The following is a 21,330-nucleotide window of genomic DNA, read 5'->3' as shown; positions in this document are numbered from 1 at the left end:
TAATTTAGTAATGTCTTGTATGAAAATGATACACAGATAAATACGTTAGATATTATACAACATTTACAAATAAGAATATAACTAAAAACATTATAATTACATGCATAAAAAAATTCTAAAAAATAGCCATGCCTAGCACGGTTATTATGCTAGTTATTTAGTAATCAGCTGACAATATTCCAACATCAAGAACCGTTAATTTAACGTCTGCAAAAGAACTATGTTTAGATGTTTGAGGCCTGAGGGGATGGCGCGTGTGAAATGAGAGGAAAATATCAAGGCCACGTAGGCAGATCAGAGGAAGAGAGAGAAGCCAGTTAAAGATCCTCCCCTCTCTCTCTCTCTCCTCAATCATTTTCTCTCTCTACACTCCTTAACCACTCTCATTGCCAATCTTCTTGTTTTTACAGTCTGTAAATTAAACACAAATTCAAGAACGCAAACCCCATCTCATATACAGAGATTTTCAACCATAGATTTCTGTAAATCATTAGGTACTCAATTTATGTTTTATTTATTTTTATTATGTTTTCTTCAGCTCTATCTTTGATGGGTATGTTAAGTTGATGTTAAAATGTATGTAAAAATTGATTTTTTAGCTTTAATTCTTGATTTTCTTGATGTACTTATAAGAAAGCAGGTTACTTTTTTTATTTCTGATGGGAACAAGATGTGGGGTTTCTTTGTTTTGTTTAGTTGTGATTTATTTTCTGTTTTTTAGAGTAATTTTTTTTATGTATTTTTAAGTTGTTATGTTGAGCTTCATCTTTTATGGGTATGTTGTACAAGAAGATTGATTTTTTAGCTTGATTCATAATCTTCTTCCTGTGGAGATATTAAAGCAGGTTTCTTTTTGATTTGTGATAAAATAGGTTTCAGGTTTCCCCTTTTTTTGTATTTATTGTATTATTATTGTATTATAGTTTTCGAGTTTTATGCAAGCTTGGTGCAGACAATTTTGATTCAAGACTACATATTTATGTAATTGTAATCTTAAAATTATAAAAAAATGAAGTTGCGTAGATTTAAACGAAGTTGTGATACCCTATGTCTCTTTGAGGCTCAAATCCGACCTCTTGTTACCTTTAGAGATAATAAGAGAGTTATCCGCTAGGCTAAAGCTACCAGATTTTGTGATTTGTTGTAGTTTTTAATCATGTTATAGGGATACAGATAATTACAAGTTGTGGTACTTTGCAACTAAGAGATGTAAAAATTATTTCTTTCAATATATAAAGCGAGCTCAAGGTCTCTCTTACTATTTAAGAGATCTGGCTAGTCCGATTTGTAATGTTGAATTACAATCTTTTGGTACTTGATTGGTTGCAGTAGAAGCGGAAACTGACGATTGTGGCTTTGTTAGTTGGTCCCAGCTTGTTGCAGTCAAGAGGTTACCGTGAAACAACTCATAATGGCCACATCATGTGAGAGGTGGATTGATGGTCTTCAGTTCTCTTCATTGTTTTGGCCTCCTCCCCATGACAAACATCAAAAAAAGGTGTGACTGGTTTCTTAATCGATCATTCAAATCTTCTTTGCGATTGTCGGTTGCTTAAACATATTACATTTAGTCTAAAACTTTGTCGAGCTATCGTGATAGCATCTAAGCTTAAATGGGTTACGTACTTCGGAATTTGTAATATATTGTGTACCTTAATGCTCTGAGATTCCTACATCTTAGAAAAGGTTTGATTCCTTTGGTAACTTTAGGAAATTAAATAGAGAACATTATGAAATAACACAAGATATCTGTGGAAATGTAAATTGTTTAAAATTCAAACATAATTCTCAAACTTGAACTGTACATAATTGTGGAAGCTCAGTTGAACTTGTACATATATCCCGAACATGAACTTTCACCTAATTTCAGAACTTGTATGCTCACTATTTTGCCTTAGGGGTGAATCTCACACATCTTCTTGTTTTTATATATTTTTCTCATTCTTACTTGAAAATATAGACAATTGTGATTCTTAGCATTCTGCTCCTCTTATTAGGCTCAAATCACTGCATATGTTGATTACTTTGCTCAATTTGAATCAGAACAGTTTCCTGAAGATATAGCCGAGGTAATTTATTTGCTATATACTAGTAGTATACCTCTCAAGTAGTTTTATTAGAGAAAAATTGTGAATCAAGATACTCTTTTCAAATTCTTTGCCTTCGTATCATCCTTTTTATACAATGGTGTATCTTGGTGGATGATGCTAATTGGTAACGTATTATGTTTTGACAGCTGATCCGGAACCGTTATCCTTCAAATGAAAAACGCCTCTTTGATGATGTTTTAGGTAATATATTATCTTATGTTGCTTTCCCAGAGTATATTGATAAACTTTAAGATTATCATTTTTTTTTAAAAAAAAGAAAAAGAAAATTCACATTTATGAGAGAACCTAGTGACTTACGAATATTTGTATATCTCTTCACAGCAACATTTGTCCTTCATCATCCGGAGCATGGACACACCGTCATTCTTCCTATAATTTCATGTATCATTGATAGCACAATTGAATATGACAGGACTTGCCCCCCTTTTTCTTCTTTCATTTCCTTGGTCTGCCCAAGCAATGAGGTAATAAACTCACGGGCATCAACATTCTTGCTCACTGTATACATGAAATATTCTAATTAAAAGAGCATTTAACGATTGTAATTGACATTCGACATTTAGATCTATGTAGTGTTCCGCACCATGTAATGTGGTTTAAATTCAGTGTAAAACTTACTGTAATTATTTTACAGGATGAGTACTCTGAGCAGTGGGCTCTGGCATGTGGAGAAATCCTGCGAATTTTAACTCACTATAATCGGCCAATATACAAGGTTGAACGACAGCACAGTGAAGCAGATAGAAGTTACAGTGGCAGTCGTGCTACAACAAGTAACTCTGTAGACGGTGAATCAGTTCAACCATCAGTGCAAAATGAAAAGAAACCATTGCGGCCCCTGTCTCCCTGGATAACTGATATACTGCTTGCTGCACCACTTGCAATTAGAAGTGATTACTTTCGTTGGTAAGTGACTACGATAAACAAGACATTTACTGAATCATGGGTATGTTTGTGCATTTCTAAAGATGAGTGTGTGGGTACATATATAAATATATGTGTACATCATATATATGATGAATCTAGCTATTCCTTGAAAACTGCTAAACAGTAAGTGTGAGTCTATCACTAATGAAACCAACTACGTGGTGATAACTCCTATTCTGGAAGCTCATGAAAATTATTATGCGTTAGGTGTGGTGGTGTGATGGGGAAATACGCTGCTGGAGAGCTTAAGCCACCATCTATCTGTAAGTGGCTTTAGATCATATTTATCTAACAAATGCCAAGACTCCTAAGTCTGTTTCTCAACCTATTTCTGCAGAAACAGGTCGCTATCAATTATAATTCCAAATGTTCTATGGAGAAATTAAATATTTATTTGTATTTATTAGGAACTGAGGTGAGGTGTAAAACTGATACCTGTCCTGCACCAAAAATACCTCACATAATTATGTTTAGCTTTATTTTGTATGAGCCTGGTCGCTACTGGAGTATATGTTTGCACTTCTCTGGGATTTTTTCAGATAAAGTTCTAAGTAACCATAAATACAAAAGAACAAAAAGTAAAGGAGATTATAGAAAACAGAACATGGCATAACAGTGCAGTCTCAGGTCATAAATGTAGTACTAGTTACTTTAAAAATTAGATAAAATGCAACTACGTCTATATTCATCTATTTAATTTTCTTATATCTTTCCAACGACAGCATCTTCACGGGGAGCTGGAAAGCACCCTCAGCTAATGCCATCGACTCCTAGATGGGCCGTTGCTAATGGCGCTGGTGTAATATTAAGTGTTTGTGATGAAGAAGTGGCTCGCTATGAGACTGCTACTTTGACTGCAGCCGCTGTTCCTGCACTTCTTCTTCCTCCTCCGACGACATCTACGGACGAACATCTTGTAGCAGGGCTGCCAGCACTAGAGCCATATGCCCGGTTATTTCATAGGTAACTTTGTCTACCATTATAGGCGGTATATATCTTTGTAGGAAAAAGACGTTCACTGCATTTTGATGTATGTTTCCGTATAACAATATTGATTTTTTCATGTCTTTTGGTTAGATATTATGCAATTGCTAGTCCAAGTGCCACCCAAAGACTTCTTCTTGGACTTCTAGAAGCACCGCCATCATGGGCGCCAGATGCCCTGGATGCAGCTGTACAACTTGTGGAACTCCTTAGAGCAGCAGAAGACTATGCATCTGGAATGAGGGTACATTATAACAATCTCTTACAGTTTAATATTTCAAGTGGTTAGCAGTTCTGTGTATATAAATATGGACCCGACTTATATAAGCTTTTGTTTTGAAAGTAAAACTTTTCCTTGATCACTTTTTTTGACAGATTCTAGAGTCTCACCCTTTTTACTCTTTGATTGAAGGCATCTGTTCGTAAATGTTAAACAGCATCTTTGGTCACCTTAAATAGTAATCTTCTTCTATAGGCAATTTCTTTCAGCCTCTGAGTTGGGGATTGGAATCATCTTGGACAGTGATCTAATAGTCTCTAGTTTCTGTTAATTTATAATTTTTTTTGCATAAAATGTTGTTTGTTAGCAGTTTGTGCCTGGGTTGAACCTCCCACACTAAGCAACGTTGTTATTTACTTTTACCCAACTTCATTACATTTAACGTTAAAAGTTTCGAATACAAATGAAATTCAACTTTCACTAACACATAGCCATCTTGTACAAACTTATACTTCTAATGAGGTTGAATCTTCTTCAGAATTAGGTAATCAAGTATATTACGAAATCAATGTAAATTATCGCCAATTTTTTTTTTATAAACATATGTATTTCCATCAGGCATCAGCATTTAAAAATTTACATTATGAACTGTTACATTTGGTAGTATAGAATAATAATCAAGTTACAGTTTTAATATTAACTTGTGTATACAGACGCAACCTTACAAAGTTATTGTGAAGTAATGCAGTGTTTAAGATTAATGTCTCCTAAAAATTTGTGTTGATGTAAGTTATAAGTACTAAGGTAGAAAAGAATACCTGTTTATCAATCTATGGTCTATCTGATGGAATTACTGATATTTGTTTTATACATTGGAGTAGCTTCCGAGAAATTGGATGCATTTGCATTTCTTGCGTGCAATTGGGACCGCAATGTCCATGAGAGCAGGTATAGCAGCAGATGCAGCAGCTGCTTTATTGTTTCGTGTACTTTCGCAACCTGCTTTGCTTTTCCCCCCACCAAGACAAGTTGAAGGGATTAAAGCTCAACTTGAACCAGTAGGTGCTTCCATATCATTGCAGAAAAAACAGGTATTTGCCATTAGAAATATAGTTAATGATGAATGGAGTTGAAGGCTTCAAGGAACTATATGTCCTTTATTTTAAAATACCTTCTGGTCATTTTTTGCCTAGAAATAGTTATGCACATATAATAATCTGATTTTCATCCGTTTTTTTTGATGTACAGAGAGAACAGCCATCTGCTGAAGCAACTATAGAAGCCACTGCCCAAGGGATTGCCTCACTTCTTTGTGCTCATGGTCCTGAGGTTGAATGGAGAATATGTACTATATGGGAAGCTGCCTATGGCTTGATTCCCTTAAGTTCCTCAGCTGTTGATCTACCAGAAATCATAGTTGCAACCCCATTACAACCACCCATTTTATCGTGGAACCTGTATATTCCTCTCCTTAAAGTCCTAGAGTATCTTCCCCGTGGTAGTCCTTCTGAAGCATGTCTCATGAAGATTTTTGTTGCATCTGTTGAGGCAATTCTTCAAAGAACATTTCCACCTGAATCCTCGAGGGAAGAAGAAAGAAAAACGAAATATTCTTTTGGGTCTGCCTCTAAAAATCTTGCCGTGGCAGAGCTTCGTACAATGGTCCACTCTCTATTTTTAGAATCCTGCGCCTCGGTAGAGCTTGCTTCACGCCTGCTTTTTGTTGTGTTAACTGTGTGTGTTAGTCATGAAGCACAGCCCAACAGGGGCAAGAGACCAAGAGGAGAAGACAGTTATCCTTCTGAAGAATTTACTGCAGAGTTGCAGGTAGTAAATAATCCACCAAGAGACCTGGGAACTACAAAATTAAAAAGACAGGGACCTGTTGCAGCTTTTGATTCCTATGTCCTTGCAGCTGTCTGTGCTCTTGCTTGTGAACTCCAGCTTTTCCCATTGATCTCGAGGGTTGGGAAAAAGGCCAGATCTATTGGTGGTGTAAAGGATGTTGTGAAGACTGTGAAAGTTAATGAACCTCCTAGTGATTTTCGCAATAGTATCGACACAGCAGTTTCTCATACTCGCAGAATATTGTCAATTTTGGAAGCATTCTTTGCTTTGAAGCCATCCTCAGTTGGCACCTCATGGAGTTACAGCTCAAATGAAATAGTTGCAGCTGCCATGGTGGCGGCTCATATTTCTGAATTATTCAGACGGTCAAAGGCTTGCATGCAAGCTCTCTCTGTACTGATGCGCTGCAAGTGGGATAATGAAATTCACTTCAGAGCGTCTTCTCTTTATAATCTTATTGACATTCATAGAAAAGCAGTAGCATCTATTGTCAACAAGGCAGAACCATTGAAAGCGCACCTGTTGCATGCACCTGTTAGAAAGGATTCTTCTTTGATTGACCACGTAAAAGTTCAAAATTTAATTTTAAATCCTTCTTACGCAGATTTGTCGCAGAGTTTACCCTCTCAAAGCTTCGGAAATTCAAGATCTCTATATAAGTGTAGGAAAGTTTCTCATCCATGTGATTCTGGTGCCACTGGCAAAGAAATCACAAGTTTCCCATTTGATGCTTCAGATTTAGCCAACTTTCTCACAACAGACAGGCACATAGGATTTAATTGCAGTGCAAGAGTTCTGTTAAGATCGCTGATGACCGAGAAACAAGAATTATGTTTCTCAGTTGTTTCTTTGCTGTGGTACAAATTGATTGCAGCACCAGAAACACAACCTACTGCAGAAAGTACTTCTGCTCAGCAGGGGTGGAGACAGGTAATTTTCTATGTCCGATAAAAGCTCGCAATTACTTTTAGGATATTGGAGCTGTTGGTGCATGGACCTAACTGTTATGTAGTGCATGGTAACCTTCTGATTGCAAATTAATGTTTTCTTTTGCTATCAAAATTAGAGGTAGTGGGGTATTGATTTTTGTGAAATTGTAGATATCTGGGACACAGAATTGCAAAGAGTAAATTTTGGGCTTTATGAAAAAAGCCAGGAACCAGCTATATATGATACTGGAATTAATTGCTAGCTGCGTCCTTAATTTTTACTCGGACTTGTTTCCAAGACTGTTGAATTAATAATGATTTACGTTGTAATAGTATTTTTCTATTGATATGATTACATGTCCATTATCATGTTTTTCTCTTTCATCTTTGTCTTATCCAATTGGTCAGTGATTGTTTTACTTGCACGGCTGCACTCTGTTTTAATGTAGTGACGTGTTTTGTATTGTGTAGTTTCTGTGTTGGAAGTCGCAGGCACTTCACATGTGTCTAATCACTAATGAGACCTGTACCCTCATCTTATAGTAAAGAGTGGGGCAGGGATGACTGGACTAAAGACCTTAAAATTAAGATGCAACTTTGCCGTAAAGTGAAAATCATATACAGTAGCTACATACTTGAATGCCAAATTCTGTCTGCCGTTCATATATATGTGCAGGTAGTTGATGCGCTCTGCAATGTGGTTAAGGCATCACCGACAAAAGCAGCAACAGCTGTTGTACTTCAGGTAGCTTTAAGATACTACCAAAAGGCAATTGGTGGAAAACAGTAAGTACAAACTAGTTATACTAATGGATAAATTTAAAGGGTTATGGCATTGTCTTTTTTGCAGGCAGAGAAAGAGTTGCAGCCATGGATTGCAAAATATGATGACCTTGGTCAAAAGATGTGGAGAACCAACCAACGCATTGTAAAACTGATAGTGGAGCTAATGAGAAATCATGAAGCTCTTGAGTCATTGATAATTTTGGCTAGCGCTTTAGACCTTCTTCTGCGTGCTACTGACGGAATGCTTGTCGATGGAGAAGCATGCACATTGCCACAGCTGGAGGTAAAATTACAATTTTTTTATATAGCCGTGTAATGTATACTTCTTCAAAATATTTTATTGTAAATTTAGTTTTTTTGACATCAGGAGTTTAAAGTGTTATGGACTCCATATGTACCTTGTTCATTATTCATTATTTAAGCATATTATGGAGTAATCAAGATACAATTTGTTGATGATATATTTACATGTAATGAGCAGCTTTTAGAAGCAACAGCCAGAGCCGTTCAACCAGTACTCGAGTGGGGAGAATCTGGGGCGGCGGTGGCTGATGGACTCTCAAACCTGTTGAAGGTATAGATTCAATACCGTTATCAACTTTCCAATCTGTTATCGTATTTTGAGTGCCGTTTTCCGATTCTTAAAGATTGCTTTCTTTGCAATTATACTATGACTTTTTAGTAAGAGGATATGTGGACAACCTTCTATGATGGCAAAGAATAGTTTCTGTTTTGAGGACAACTGAATAAAAATATACTATGTATTTATGTTCCTGAAATAATGATAATACATGACATGAAAATTATCCTATAGTTGGATGCTGTTTTGTAAATTTCATTTTCTTTAAAATGCTAGTATGCTACGCTGTTGCTTGCAAACTTGACACTGCATGACACCATATGATTATGTGTGATCTTCATATGACCACTTGGTATAGGCAGCATCTTTATTTTGGTCACACATAAATTCCAGAAGCTTTACTAACTCCTAGTCTTTCATTGTGCAGTGTCGCCTTCCAGCTACAGTCCGTTGTCTCTCTCACCCAAGTGCTCATGTCCGTGCTCTTAGCATATCGGTTCTTCGTGCTATTTTGCAAGCTGGTCTAATACATTCTGGTAGTAAACAAGTGGAGATTAATAGCATCCATAACCCTGCCTATCAATACCTAAATGTAGATATCATCGACTGGCAAGCAGATATCGACAAGTGCCTAACATGGGAAGCTCACAGTCGACTTTCATCCGGCATGCAAATGCAATTTCTTGATACGGCTGCCAAAGAATTAGGATGCACAATATCCATTTAAACTTGAAACTAACTCAGGACGCAACCCTCGTAAGGTTTGCATTTCTGGCCCCTTGTCACCACTTTGATTCGTGAACATGAAGAAACTTTTAATTTCATGAAGGATGTCTGAATATAAACGCCACAAAATTGTATAATCCTTCTTGATGTTTATGTACAGTTGAACTCTGAACAAGACAACAATTAGCCTAATTCCATGTTATGTTGTATTTGCTCAAGTACTTCCCTTGAGTTAGTTGTAATATGGATTGTTTTGACACGAAAGAACTGCTGATTCTACGACTTGGGTCGGGGTTTTCTAGCTCAGCTGTTTGTAACAATATTTTTATTTTATCCATTTATTCCTTTTTTTTCCGGAAAAGTTTATAGCTTCTATCAGGAGAGGTGGTAGTATATAGTAAGTTCTTGTAGGTTGGAATAATTTTTTGCGATGCGAGGATACCAGTAAAAGATGGCGCATTTGTAGTAATTTCAATTTCAAAATGCTAAAGGTTACCATCTCGGCATCTCCTATGTTCTAAAAATTAACGATTTTACCAATAAATCGGATATTTATCGTTTTAAGGTAGAGGTATAATTCAAACCAAGCCGGCTCGAACTCGACTCGAGCTCGACTTGATAAAATGTGATAAAATGGGCTCGACTCGACTGGAACTTGTTTTCGAGTTCGAGCTTGAACACATTTTCGGGCTCGAGAAAGAACTCGAGTCGAGTTTTTTTGAGCTCAACTCGAGCTTGACACGAAAAACTCGAAAGTCGAGCTTGACACGAAAAACTCGAACTCGTCTTGGCACGAACTCGAACTCGATTACCGTTTTCCTATTTTTTTTAAATATTTATGAATTTGATATATATTTTTCATCTAATTATTTATTAATATTAATTTTACAAATTAATTTGCTAGGTTTTTTATATTTACAAGTTTTATTATATTAGAATTATAAATCGTATTAACTCCCTTAGTTAAATATTTTATGAAAAACTTCAATATTAATTAGCTAGAGTACAAAATATATGCTATCTAAATTTAAAAATAAATTAAAAAAATAATAGCTTATTTATTGTTATCAAAATAAATCATATCAACTTTTGTAATTGAATTTTAGTTTCTTCACATGATAATACCTTCTCAAATGGTTGTTTTGTCGATCATATCACATCGGCTTCTTTAGGCTAATTATATGTAAGATATAATGCTCATATTGTTATATTTATATATGGTGATGAATAATAAGAAGGAGAAACTTTCACATACTTAAATGAAAATATTCAACTAACATTTATATTATTATCAATAGTGAAATGTACGTATATTATTTCTCAATTATCACTTTAATTAATATTTTGACCAATGAATGCATTCAATCACTTAGTTAAACTCGGTTTTTAATTTTTATATACATATAGATTGACAATTGTACAATTATAGATTCCAATAATAAGATAGTAACATTGTCATGTGCAAATTGTAATATTACTTTTAAATTATAAAAGTAATTTATAAGTCGTAGCCCCAATTGCACTTCGTGACAATTCATACTAATAAATATAATTTATATAATTGTTAATGATTCTAGGTCTATGGTGCCCATTTTGAAAAATCAAAAATTAAATATATTCATGATAAAAATCACATTTTTTCATTGTTATTATTTATTATCGTATATTATTATCTATAGCACATAATAAAATAAAATGAACCCGTAAAATATTTATCAATATTAGAATATTGTTTAATTGATCAGGAAAAGTTAGAGTATTGAAAATATTAAGTATGTTATTCTAAAATTTTATTGTTCCATATTAAATGGATCAAAAAAAAGATATTTTTAGGTTGAACTTGAAATTAATATAATAAAATCAAATATTTTCGTGAAATTGAAGTCAAAACTCGAAAATTAGGGAAACTCAACTCGAAAACTCAGTCAAGCTCGAAAACTCGATAACCTCAAACTAAAACTCGTTAAACTGGGATAAACTCGAAATCTCGATAAAAAAAATCGATAAACTCGAAAACTCGCGAACAGCTCGAACTCGACTCGTTTAATTTACGGGTCGAGTCTGAACATAATTTTCATGCTCGATTTTTTTTTATCGTAGATAACCCGCAACCGCTATCTTCTGGGTGCGCACTGGGTAAACCCTACGGGCTAACGCAATATCATGCAAATCATGTGAACCAAGGTAAACCGCATTTAAGCAACATGCTCTGGCTCATAAAGGCATAATCATAAATTCTCTTACCGTGAGATTCGAACCTGTGACAAGAGGATAATTATCCCTTCTTTAACTAACTGAGTAAACCTATGCGAGCTCGATTTTTTTTGGGGCTCGACTTGATAAAAAAAGCTCAAACTGGGTTTTAGTAAGCACAAACTCGACTCGAATTACATCCCTATTTTAAGGTGCTCAACCGCTTCACTTTCATAATGCGATTAATTACTGCATTTATTTCTTAAATTAATATATTTAATTTAATCGATTAAGTATTTTTGTATTTTATTAAATACATCTGGTTAGCGTTTTAATTAATCATTCTCAATAATTATCGATTAATTGCTGTAAGATGTATTTACCGAATAATTCAAGTTCCCGTAAGTAAGAACACTGCCATCTCTCATATATTAGTTATTTTTTGATGAACTTTGCGGCGGAAACACCAGACTCTTGATCTCCAAAATGGCCAAAATGGAAGGAATGAGTATGGTGAACTACCTACCGGCATAATTTATAGTAAAAACAAATGAGAAATGCTAGGGAGTCGTATATATCTACCAGGAACCAACATTCATATGTAAGATCCACAACCAATATCCACACATTGTAATCAGGTAGGAATCGGTCAAGATTGTTTGAGTTATCGATTTAGGATTAATTGAAAATCGGGAATTAATTGGAAGGTTTAATCGGAGTAAAAATCGGATATATTATAATATTAAATTATATTTAATATATTATTATCATTATATCAGTTATTTATTGACAAATATATATTTATTATATCATAATTTTTATACTTATTAATATATAAATTAATATAGTATTTTAATTTTAATAAATAAATATATATACTCCAATAAAGAAAAATTCGTAAGAATTATTCGGATTTCAAATATCAAATCGGTCGGATAATTTGTAAGATAATTTGTAGGGAATTAATCAATTAAATCGGGAATTTATTGGGGATTTTTAGAACACTGGTTCAAACCTCTTGAAAGGACGAGGGGGAGACGCAAGACTAGGGCAGATTGTAATTATTTTATGAACTACTTTAATACGAAAAATTATGAATACAGATTAAGAAAAAAAATATTAGTATTATACATATACTCTACTGACTACTGCATATTCTAAAATATATATGACTGTCAGTTTGAACATGATGGGCATACTCCATTACGAAAAATAAATGCTCCTGAAACGAGTTTCCGCTAGAACACCCTTGAGGCGCTATTACAATTGGCCATGACCATCTGATTCTAGCCGTTCATATACTTCATATATTAAACTATCCAGTAAAAGAATGTTAAAAGATACACAGAAATGATAAAATGTACAAACACAACCCACTTGCACCATGGACCATTGATGGAGAGAGATTTTATCTGAGTCTTCCTTCTTGTTCATCCTCCATGTTCTTCTCATTTAATTATTAGAACCCGATAACTAGTCCAAGGTCTTCAAAGGAAATAAAGAACATTCATTTCAAAAATGCACAAAAATAAATTATTATAAATTATAACAGGGACAATAAATAGGAGAACCCTCAGGAATTTGAACTCTACATAGTTGTATCCCATCTCCAGAGATGATCTCCAAACTAGAATATATGAATTACAAAATAGGGACAGCTATGGCAGTATTTGACTTTGTGTCTGTATCTAGGATCAGATTGCTAAAACTTTCCTGGTATTTAACGTAGCTGCTACCCTCTGTATGCTCCAGTCAAAATTCCACAATGATCACACCTTGTCGTCGAGTTCAGATGGTTCCAAAGATGGAACAAGCTTTTGTTGGCTGCTCCTAGACATCGAATGGCTGTGACGTTCCTTGCCACCTGGTTTGGATGATGCATTACCGTACCAGATCATTCCAACTATAGCTATAAGCATGCCAATGACCACCTGTATGTTGAGACCCTCTTTTCCAAAGAACAAGAATCCCAAGACCAAAACAAGAATTGTTTTCATATGGCCAAGCACTTGAAATGAAACTGCTGTAAATCGTCCAATGCAGATAAATTGGCTCAGGTTGGTCCCTATTGCAATCAAGCATGAAAGTGATAAAAACGTCTGCGGAAAAAGAATATGAGAGAGACTTTAGAATCACATTGTAAATATTAGTGGAAGTGTTGAACAAAGTAGAGGTAAGAATGCCATGAATGAAGTAAAACAAAAGGTTCAAGTAGAGACATGGACATTTGTTAGCCTTTAACATTCTCTGGGGTATATTTAAGAAATTCCTCAGGATTATCTAGTATGAGACCACTCTTAATTCTCGTGTCTTCTATACAAGTTTGACACTATGCAGAATTAGCATCCTGCTAATATACTCAAATGGTTTAACTCTTTGATCGGTATTATCTATATGTTGAATTCCACATTTTATGCCCATACTCTTCTTTATCTCAGATTTCTGTAGTAAAAAGGTGGGTTTGCATTTGCTAGTTGATACCAATTTCTAATATGGCATAAGCAGCAGCAATGCAGCATACTCCGCATGAAGCTGCATGGGCACAAACACTTGCAAAGGTTTAAAAAAGAAAAGAAAACTTTGAAGATCAAGTTGAGTGCAAGCCACTTCATGCAGAAACCAAAATAATAACGTTGGTGCAAAGAAAATGGCAAACATAAGTATGATGAATATTATAAACATTGGAAATGAAGTACTTACTGCAGATGCCATGTTGAAGTTAAAGGCATACACTTTCTGCTGGGTCAATAAATAATCCAAATAGGGGCCTATCAACAACAGAGAGGCAGCTTGAACAGGTGCAGTGTGCCCCAACAAATTAAAAGAACTAAGCGAGTATTTCCGCTGAAGGTAATGAACATACTGCACAAGATAATGAAGCAGATTAGTGACACTTGCTTATGCCAAGAACTTGCAGGCAATTCAGAATATCAGAGGACATTTAACTCAGAAGTGTTTACAAAATAGGAAAGCCTTCTTGGTCTAGCGGTATCTCTCATACTTCCTTTGTGTGAAGTGGAGGTTCAAATCTTGTTAAAGACAAGGAGGGTGTGTAAGTGTGATTAATTGATTAATTTTGAAAAAAAAATGACATTTTCATTCAACAACCAAGATTTCATATAGAAAGAGTTAAATGCAGTTTACATCCCTAACTTCTCAACAAATGAGTTTTGATATACACGCTTTCAGAATATCTTATTGCATCCCCTAGGTTTGAAAATCCAGGACATACTGCAACCTATCACATTTTTTCTGTTAAGGTGCATCGTTAATGTTAAATAGTAATATATGGTAGTTTAGTAAAAAAAGAAAAAGTCAAATATGGGAAAACGAATTTTCAAACTAAAAAATGTCATGAGTTAACATTAAACCATTAACGGAAAAGTGTGATGGATTGCTATATGACTTGCTCTTTCAAACTCAGAGGATGCAAAATTATTTTTCGAAAATACATTTATCAAAACTCATATGTTGATAAGTTAGAAGATACAAACTGAATTTAACTCTAACAAAAATGTATTCAAGGCAGTAAAACTCTAATTTTGCTGAAATAGATATTACTATATGAATAGAAGGGTGTAGGACTTCATAATTGTATAATACTGATTGTTTGAGAGCAAAACGAGAATCTTGTTCAATCTACATAGTACTATTTAAAGCAGATGGGTCCTTGCTTGGCAATGTGTACTCAGTTCCCTTTGGGTTACGCGATGAGCATGAAGTGAACTACAGATATTCCTGTCACTTGTAAGATATTGCAGGTTGTCTCGAGTACAGGTCAAACTACTAAACAATAATGTTGTATTATTATCCACTAAGATTACCACGTAGATTCTAGTGAATTGAAAAACTTACATACTGCTGCATAGAAGTACTCCAAACTGCAATAAAAGCAGCAATGAAACCTCTACCATTAACACTCACATCAGTAACAGTACAGACAGCAACCCCCATCAAAACGACCAGGATGCTCAATTTCGTATCTCTTGAATATCGGATCTTGTCCAGAACAACTTCCAATAAGCAGGATACAGGGATCATACTCAGTTTTGCGATCTGAAATGCAATTTACACTTATTACTCCCAAGTCCCAATATAGATGGGTCAAAGAGTTGAAATATATGTCCAAGATGAGAAGATCAAGGTACCTGGTAGAATCCCACTGAATTCAACATCAGACTAACATTCATTCCTACAATAGAAAAGTTTGCAAATAGGACAAATTTGAGAAGCTCTGAAACAGGTAAATGAGACGGCTGGATATATCCCATCCATCTAAGAACACCCGTCATCAAGGTTGTTGTAAGGAAATGCAAACCAGTTAACGTTGTAGCTGCACGATATACAAAAATGAAAAGCTGTGAGTAAGAAAAAACTACAAATAGTGTAATAAAAATCTCTGACTACCTATTCAGAAATAGACGGTCACCCTAATTATTATTGTACATTGATAAATATCTCCTTTTTAAGCAGTTACGGTAAATGGCAAAAAGTTATCTTAGATTTCAATGCTTTAAACTATAATCCCTCCCCCCCCCTTCAACATGGATCATTATATTTCTTAAACAGCACTACTCGACACCTATTACTAATTAGTGGTTTGAAGGTCAATAATCTGACTTGTCTCTACGTTCTAACTATTACTTCATTGGGTGCTGAATTAAGTAGGACAATTATCAGAGGGATAAAATTTCCGTAAATGCTTTAAAAATTCTTCTAGAGATTCGAAATTGCCAATAAGGGCAAAGCTACATTTAATTATTGTTGTCTCAAGGGGAGCAGATATTGACAGTAATGATTTAAGCACGAAGTTTCAAGAACTGTTGACAGGAGAAAGTAACATGGACAACATCAAACCGATTGTTTTAGTATTACATCGATTTACCAGTAATAGGAAGCAATGGTACCCACAAGGGCCACAAGGAGTGACAGCCTTCTGATAGATAAGCTAGTCACAACTATAAAGTAAAATTAGAATCTTTTACAATCATCATACATGACTACAGCTTATCCCTTGTGGATATAAATTTAGGGCAAAAGTATAGTACATGTTAGAAGACTTATGACAAAATAATAAGGTTAGGAATAGTATATATTCACCCATAATTAGCATAGTACAGTTTGGAAGATTTATCTTTCAAATTGTTATCATTCAGTATAGATTACAACGCACAATTTTAAACATAATTGATTTTCTCGCTGTTGTATAATAATGCTGGAAAAACATATCTTAACTCATAAGAAAGTTTAGGAGTCCAATTCAAGACTAAATATTCATAATTCATGAGTGCAGTAGCTCATTAAAATGAGTTATTGACCATCCAGTTTATACCCAATTTGGGACATTTGTGTGTCAGCAAGTGCAATCATTTTACACTAGCTAATTTTCTGATGAGTTAATGTGAAGCGATTTGGATTGTAAAAAAAAATTCACATTCTTACATTTCACTTCCAAACATCCAACTCTAGACCACTAAGGTGCTTTAAGAAATCAAGATATCATATCAAGTAACACATTCTTTTCTAGACTTAGGTGTTTCTTGCAAGTGAACCAATCTACATATGTTTGATATGTCCCTATCTAATTTAGCTGACAAGAGTGAGCATTATGCAGACCTTTTATGACTCCTCAGAGTAGAGAGGCTATTTCCATGAGAATCCGCACTTACTGTGCTGACTGAACAATAATTATGATAAACAATAAATTGAAAGTTTATTGGGTGCCGCACTGGTAAGTATTTTGAGAAACCCAAATCTATATAACACCAAAAATCCCTTTTTATCCATCTAATTCTTCCTTACATTTAGATGTACTCCGTATTATATATTCATATACTCTAATTTTGGCAGGTTCAATATACTGTATAGAAAAAATGAGAGGAAGAAAGGGGACCAAGGGAGAGTAAAAAACAGAAGATAATAATTCTAACAAAAAAATAAGGTGGGAATTTAGACCAATTCTTTAAAACGGAAGTGTCATAGTATCTCTCATTAAATCAAAAAAGTATTGCATTAGCGAGTCTTCAATTCACTGATTTTTTATTGAAGCAATTTAGTGCAAACTCGTCATATTCCAACGTTTGGCTCATTTAATGTTGAAAGCTAAGCTAGTTATATCAGGAATAGTTAAATACTATCAAGTATTGTATCAAGTGGGAAGAAACAAGTAAAAATGTACATTCATTCATTGACCTCCGTACACCAAAACAAAATATAACAACCGGACAAAAAACAGTGCAATATAGTTTAGATAAAACAATGCAACTCTGATTTAGGCAAAAAAAATGTAACTTTAACAAGGAGTTTACCAAAACTAAATCCATATGTCGCCATTAAGGCTTTATTGACAATGATGATCCCGACAGAAGTGACTACATTAAACATCCATGCAGCTGCATCTAGTGCAGCTTTCTTATCGGCCTTGCTTGATGGCGCCATCTTTTTCAGTATCAAAATTTTGGTCGCAAGAGGATATCTACCTCTTCTGTACCATATGTAAAATTTTAGTTTCCCGCATTAACAACAAAATAAGAATTTTCCGCCTTTATTCCTCAATTTCCCTGATTAGAAAAAAAAACTAATGAAACATTAGAAATTTTGCACATCCAAGTTTTGCTGCACTAATAACGGATTCAAAATACTTAACAACATATCAACAAGTTTCTCTGTGTGTGTGAGAGAGAGAGAGATTAGAATTTAAGCATGGAGGTGATATGCATACATTATATACAATTTGAAAATTGAGTCGCTACAACATTCAGCTTACGAGTGATACAAGTAGCCGTAAAATCAATTCTGATCGTTAATTACTAAAGTCTAAAAATAACAACAATTTGCAACTGAACTAAATTATCACTCGGCCTTCTCAAAATGCGACTCTAATAACTCTAAATTTAAATTTAAAATTAAAAAATCACTACAGATCCATAAATGCAACGATCACACATCAGATCTACATCTCAACACACTCATGATTTGAATACATATGGCGAAGATCACAATTAACACTACAATTCCGTTAAATTATAAGATCTGTTAACATAGATACAATCATAATTAACAAAAACATATTTTGAAGAGAATTATATTTAAATAATTACAGTTTTTTTAAAAAAGAGCGAGGATGATTGATGGGGAGATTACGTACCGGTATGAGTTGAAGAGGACGTAATGAGTGTAAATTTTGGATATTTGTAGCTTCAGTGATAGAGATAACGTGTGTGTATATATATACAGTGATATGTATGTATGTATGTATGTATGTATAGTGGAGGAGGAGAGAGGTGTGTGTATAGAAAGAGAGGGAGAGTGGGTAATTCAGGTGGAAGGGAGAGAGGTGTGTGTATAGAAAGAGAGGGAGAGTGGGTAATTCAGGTGGAAGGGAAGCACCGGTAATTAGTTTTGCATTTAGGGTTTGACTGGTACATAAATTTTATTACAAACTTCGTTAATTTACGAGTGCCATTTTTTGTTTGATTTTATATATTTATATCAATTACTTCATCCGTCCCCCTCATTTATGTAGAGTTTTTTCTGTAGGTTGTCCCTCTACGTACCACTCCTTTCTTTACCGTTTTTTGGCTACTCCTCCCATTTTATTACATTCCAAAAATTTCCTAAAATAATAAAATTTTATCATATAAAAAATAACCGCATCCACTACTTTTCTCCGTTATACCCACTTTAATTAAAAATTAATTGGTCTCACACCACTTTACTCATTTTTCTTACTTTTTAATACTAATTTATATTTTTTTTAACATTCGTACTTGAACTCCAATGTAAAGAATTGAGTGAGATGAAAGAAGCATGTATTAATCATAAGAAAGAAAAAAGTCTGTATAAGTGTATCTGTGTAGCAATACCTAGTTAGAATAACAAATCGTGTCTTACGAAAAATATATTATGTCGAGCCTGTAGTCTAACATCTCCAATGTAGTTTAAAAGTTAAACTGACTTCGCCTAAAAGAGTAAGAAAGTTGACAATTGTCTACTTTCGGCCGAAATCCCAACTCTCCATAAGACATCATATACCAGTCTCTTACTAGATATGGTAAATCATTCGTTTTGTGTCGTGTAATATCGTGTTTCGTGTACTTTACGACTAAATACGGAAATGACACGAAAACAAAACAGGTTCTTGGAACTGAGACAGAAACACGACCTGATACGACACGACTTAGTGGACACGAATTTTTTTGTGCACCATTTGTGTACACGAAATGAAACAAACTGTTTCGACACAAATGGGAACGAACTATTACACGAAATTGTAAATGTTCACATTATATTTTCAAATTTGAAGTTAAGTCCAACAAAATAAAAAAAACATAATTAGAATTAAAGTTGCTGAAACTTAAAGCAAAATAATATTCTTCATTTTTTACAACCATATGTTGCATTTATACTATTCTTCATCTTCATCATTCATCAACTGTCAACAATGAGCTGCAAAAATAAAACCAGAAATCAGGTCGCAAATTATGGACTGTAAAACCAGGTCTCAAATTCTGCAGAAATCTGTTAGAACCAAGGTTCGAATGTAAGATGGCAAAAGATGGAGTAATTAAGACAATTCTGTCTAAAAAATTGGAGATATCGACAGTATAAACTAAGGAATAATTACTCCATTTGACAGTCCTTAGTATAGCGACAATTCTGCAAATTGTTACTCTTTCTTTTTATACATATATCTGAAATACTTTTTCCATTTTCAAGTAGCTCCTGAACTTGCTATACAACTTATGAGCTTAGAAAATCTGACTCCATCATTTACATTCATAAAAAAAAGCGTGTAGATACATTTCCTGAACTTGCAACTTAGTTCTAGAATTACTTATAAGATATAACAAACAATTCAAGGTTTACTTAAAAATCATGAATTAATGGAAAATGATATGCAGAAATCTATTATATATGTTGTAAGCAAACCATATATATGCATCAACATCTGCTTGCATATTCATTCTGCAATCATGAAGCACTAATTATGATAAACTAATTAGTATGAAAACATCTAACTGCTTTATTAGCATTATGAAATACCAAGTAATTTGAACAATCTGAATAATAAATTGTAAAAGGTCTAGCTTATACCTCAAATGTCAATATCAGCATCATCATTAATATCAAGTTCCATGACATCTTGAGTGAGCTCTTCCAATGGATAAATATGATAATATGCAAACTAAGAAACATCACAACATTATAAAGAGACCCTTACCATGTCATGTTGATTTTTAAAACCTGGTTGTTTTTGACAATGAACATTGTTCTCTCCAAATACATCCATCTGACTCGTGTACATGGGACATTGAGCTCCATTTGAAAATAAAGGAAAAATAATTCTGTAACGCAAAATCAGTTGATACTTCATTGGCGCCATACCCTGTCCTAATCCCTCTATGATAATGGCTAATAAAAAATCTTGAGTATGTGGGGGTCCCAAGCACTGGGAAACTGTTGTTTGTCTCTATGAAAAAAATAAATATATCAGATAGATTCTCGAAAATACCAATTAAGTAAAGATCTACCAACTAGTGCATAGGTTGCGGGTGATAGACCCTTTAGTGCGAATGCACACCTGAGAGTATAATTTGCAGTAATTCTTATGTTAAAGTAAATTGATCTCCAATTGAAATCGCACAACCTCGTAAAATATGATCATGTAAGTCAATAGATTGGATTAGAGAAGTCACAAGTATAAACAGTCTAGTGTCACACGTAGTATACCCACCCAAACCACCTGAATAGGCAAAGTCGTCAACCTCCATAAAGGTCACCAAATCCAGGCCCTTATGACATTGCAATATTGTCTAGTATCTTCCTCGACACGGTTTCAAACTTATTCAAAGCCTCTACAAAAAATTATGGTGGACAAGTGCGCACAGCATAATAGAATTACATAGTACCAAACCAAGCCTAGGTAACACAAGCTCACATTGAGAATCATTAAGTTGCTCTAATGCACCCATTATCTCTACACACGTTACCATTTTTTTTAGAAAATTCCTCTACAAGCTCCAT

The 21,330-nt window shown here is 34.3% G+C and overlaps 2 protein-coding genes across 3 annotated transcripts; one reads left to right on the top strand and one right to left on the bottom strand.

Annotated features, from left to right (window-relative positions):
- Window positions 1-216: 216 nt before the first annotated feature.
- On the top strand, window positions 217-9,472 carry LOC141705697 (protein GIGANTEA-like). 2 transcript variants are annotated; one of them, XM_074508581.1, is made up of 15 exons: window positions 217-494; window positions 1,330-1,498; window positions 1,998-2,069; window positions 2,237-2,291; window positions 2,433-2,575; window positions 2,746-3,017; window positions 3,246-3,301; window positions 3,761-4,001; window positions 4,116-4,266; window positions 5,124-5,333; window positions 5,491-7,020; window positions 7,696-7,764; window positions 7,870-8,088; window positions 8,287-8,379; window positions 8,813-9,472. In XM_074508581.1, exons 2-15 carry the CDS (start codon window positions 1,412-1,414, stop codon window positions 9,110-9,112), a joined length of 3,498 nt encoding a protein of 1,165 aa, XP_074364682.1. In that variant the 5' UTR covers window positions 217-494; window positions 1,330-1,411; the 3' UTR covers window positions 9,113-9,472. The 2 variants fall into 2 exon arrangements, with proteins under 2 accessions (XP_074364682.1, XP_074364683.1); XM_074508582.1 differs by having other exon boundaries at window positions 291-494; window positions 1,374-1,498.
- Window positions 9,473-12,823: 3,351 nt separating this feature from the next.
- LOC141705698 (UDP-rhamnose/UDP-galactose transporter 6-like) lies at window positions 12,824-18,603 on the bottom strand. Its single transcript, XM_074508584.1, has 6 exons — window positions 18,452-18,603; window positions 17,613-17,864; window positions 15,453-15,637; window positions 15,160-15,360; window positions 14,005-14,166; window positions 12,824-13,403 (listed from the first exon to the last, which is right to left on the bottom strand). The coding sequence occupies exons 2-6, from the start codon at window positions 17,740-17,742 to the stop codon at window positions 13,074-13,076; spliced, it is 1,008 nt and encodes a 335-aa protein (XP_074364685.1). The 5' UTR covers window positions 17,743-17,864; window positions 18,452-18,603; the 3' UTR covers window positions 12,824-13,073.
- Between the last annotated feature and the right edge of the window lie 2,727 nt (window positions 18,604-21,330).

Source organism: Apium graveolens, unplaced genomic scaffold (genome assembly GCF_009905375.1).
Source record: "Apium graveolens cultivar Ventura unplaced genomic scaffold, ASM990537v1 ctg924, whole genome shotgun sequence".
NCBI classification, from domain to species: Eukaryota; Viridiplantae; Streptophyta; class Magnoliopsida; order Apiales; family Apiaceae; genus Apium; species Apium graveolens.
The sequence above is the reverse complement of the archived record's forward strand: the minus strand, read 5'-3'. Positions and strand labels throughout refer to the sequence as shown.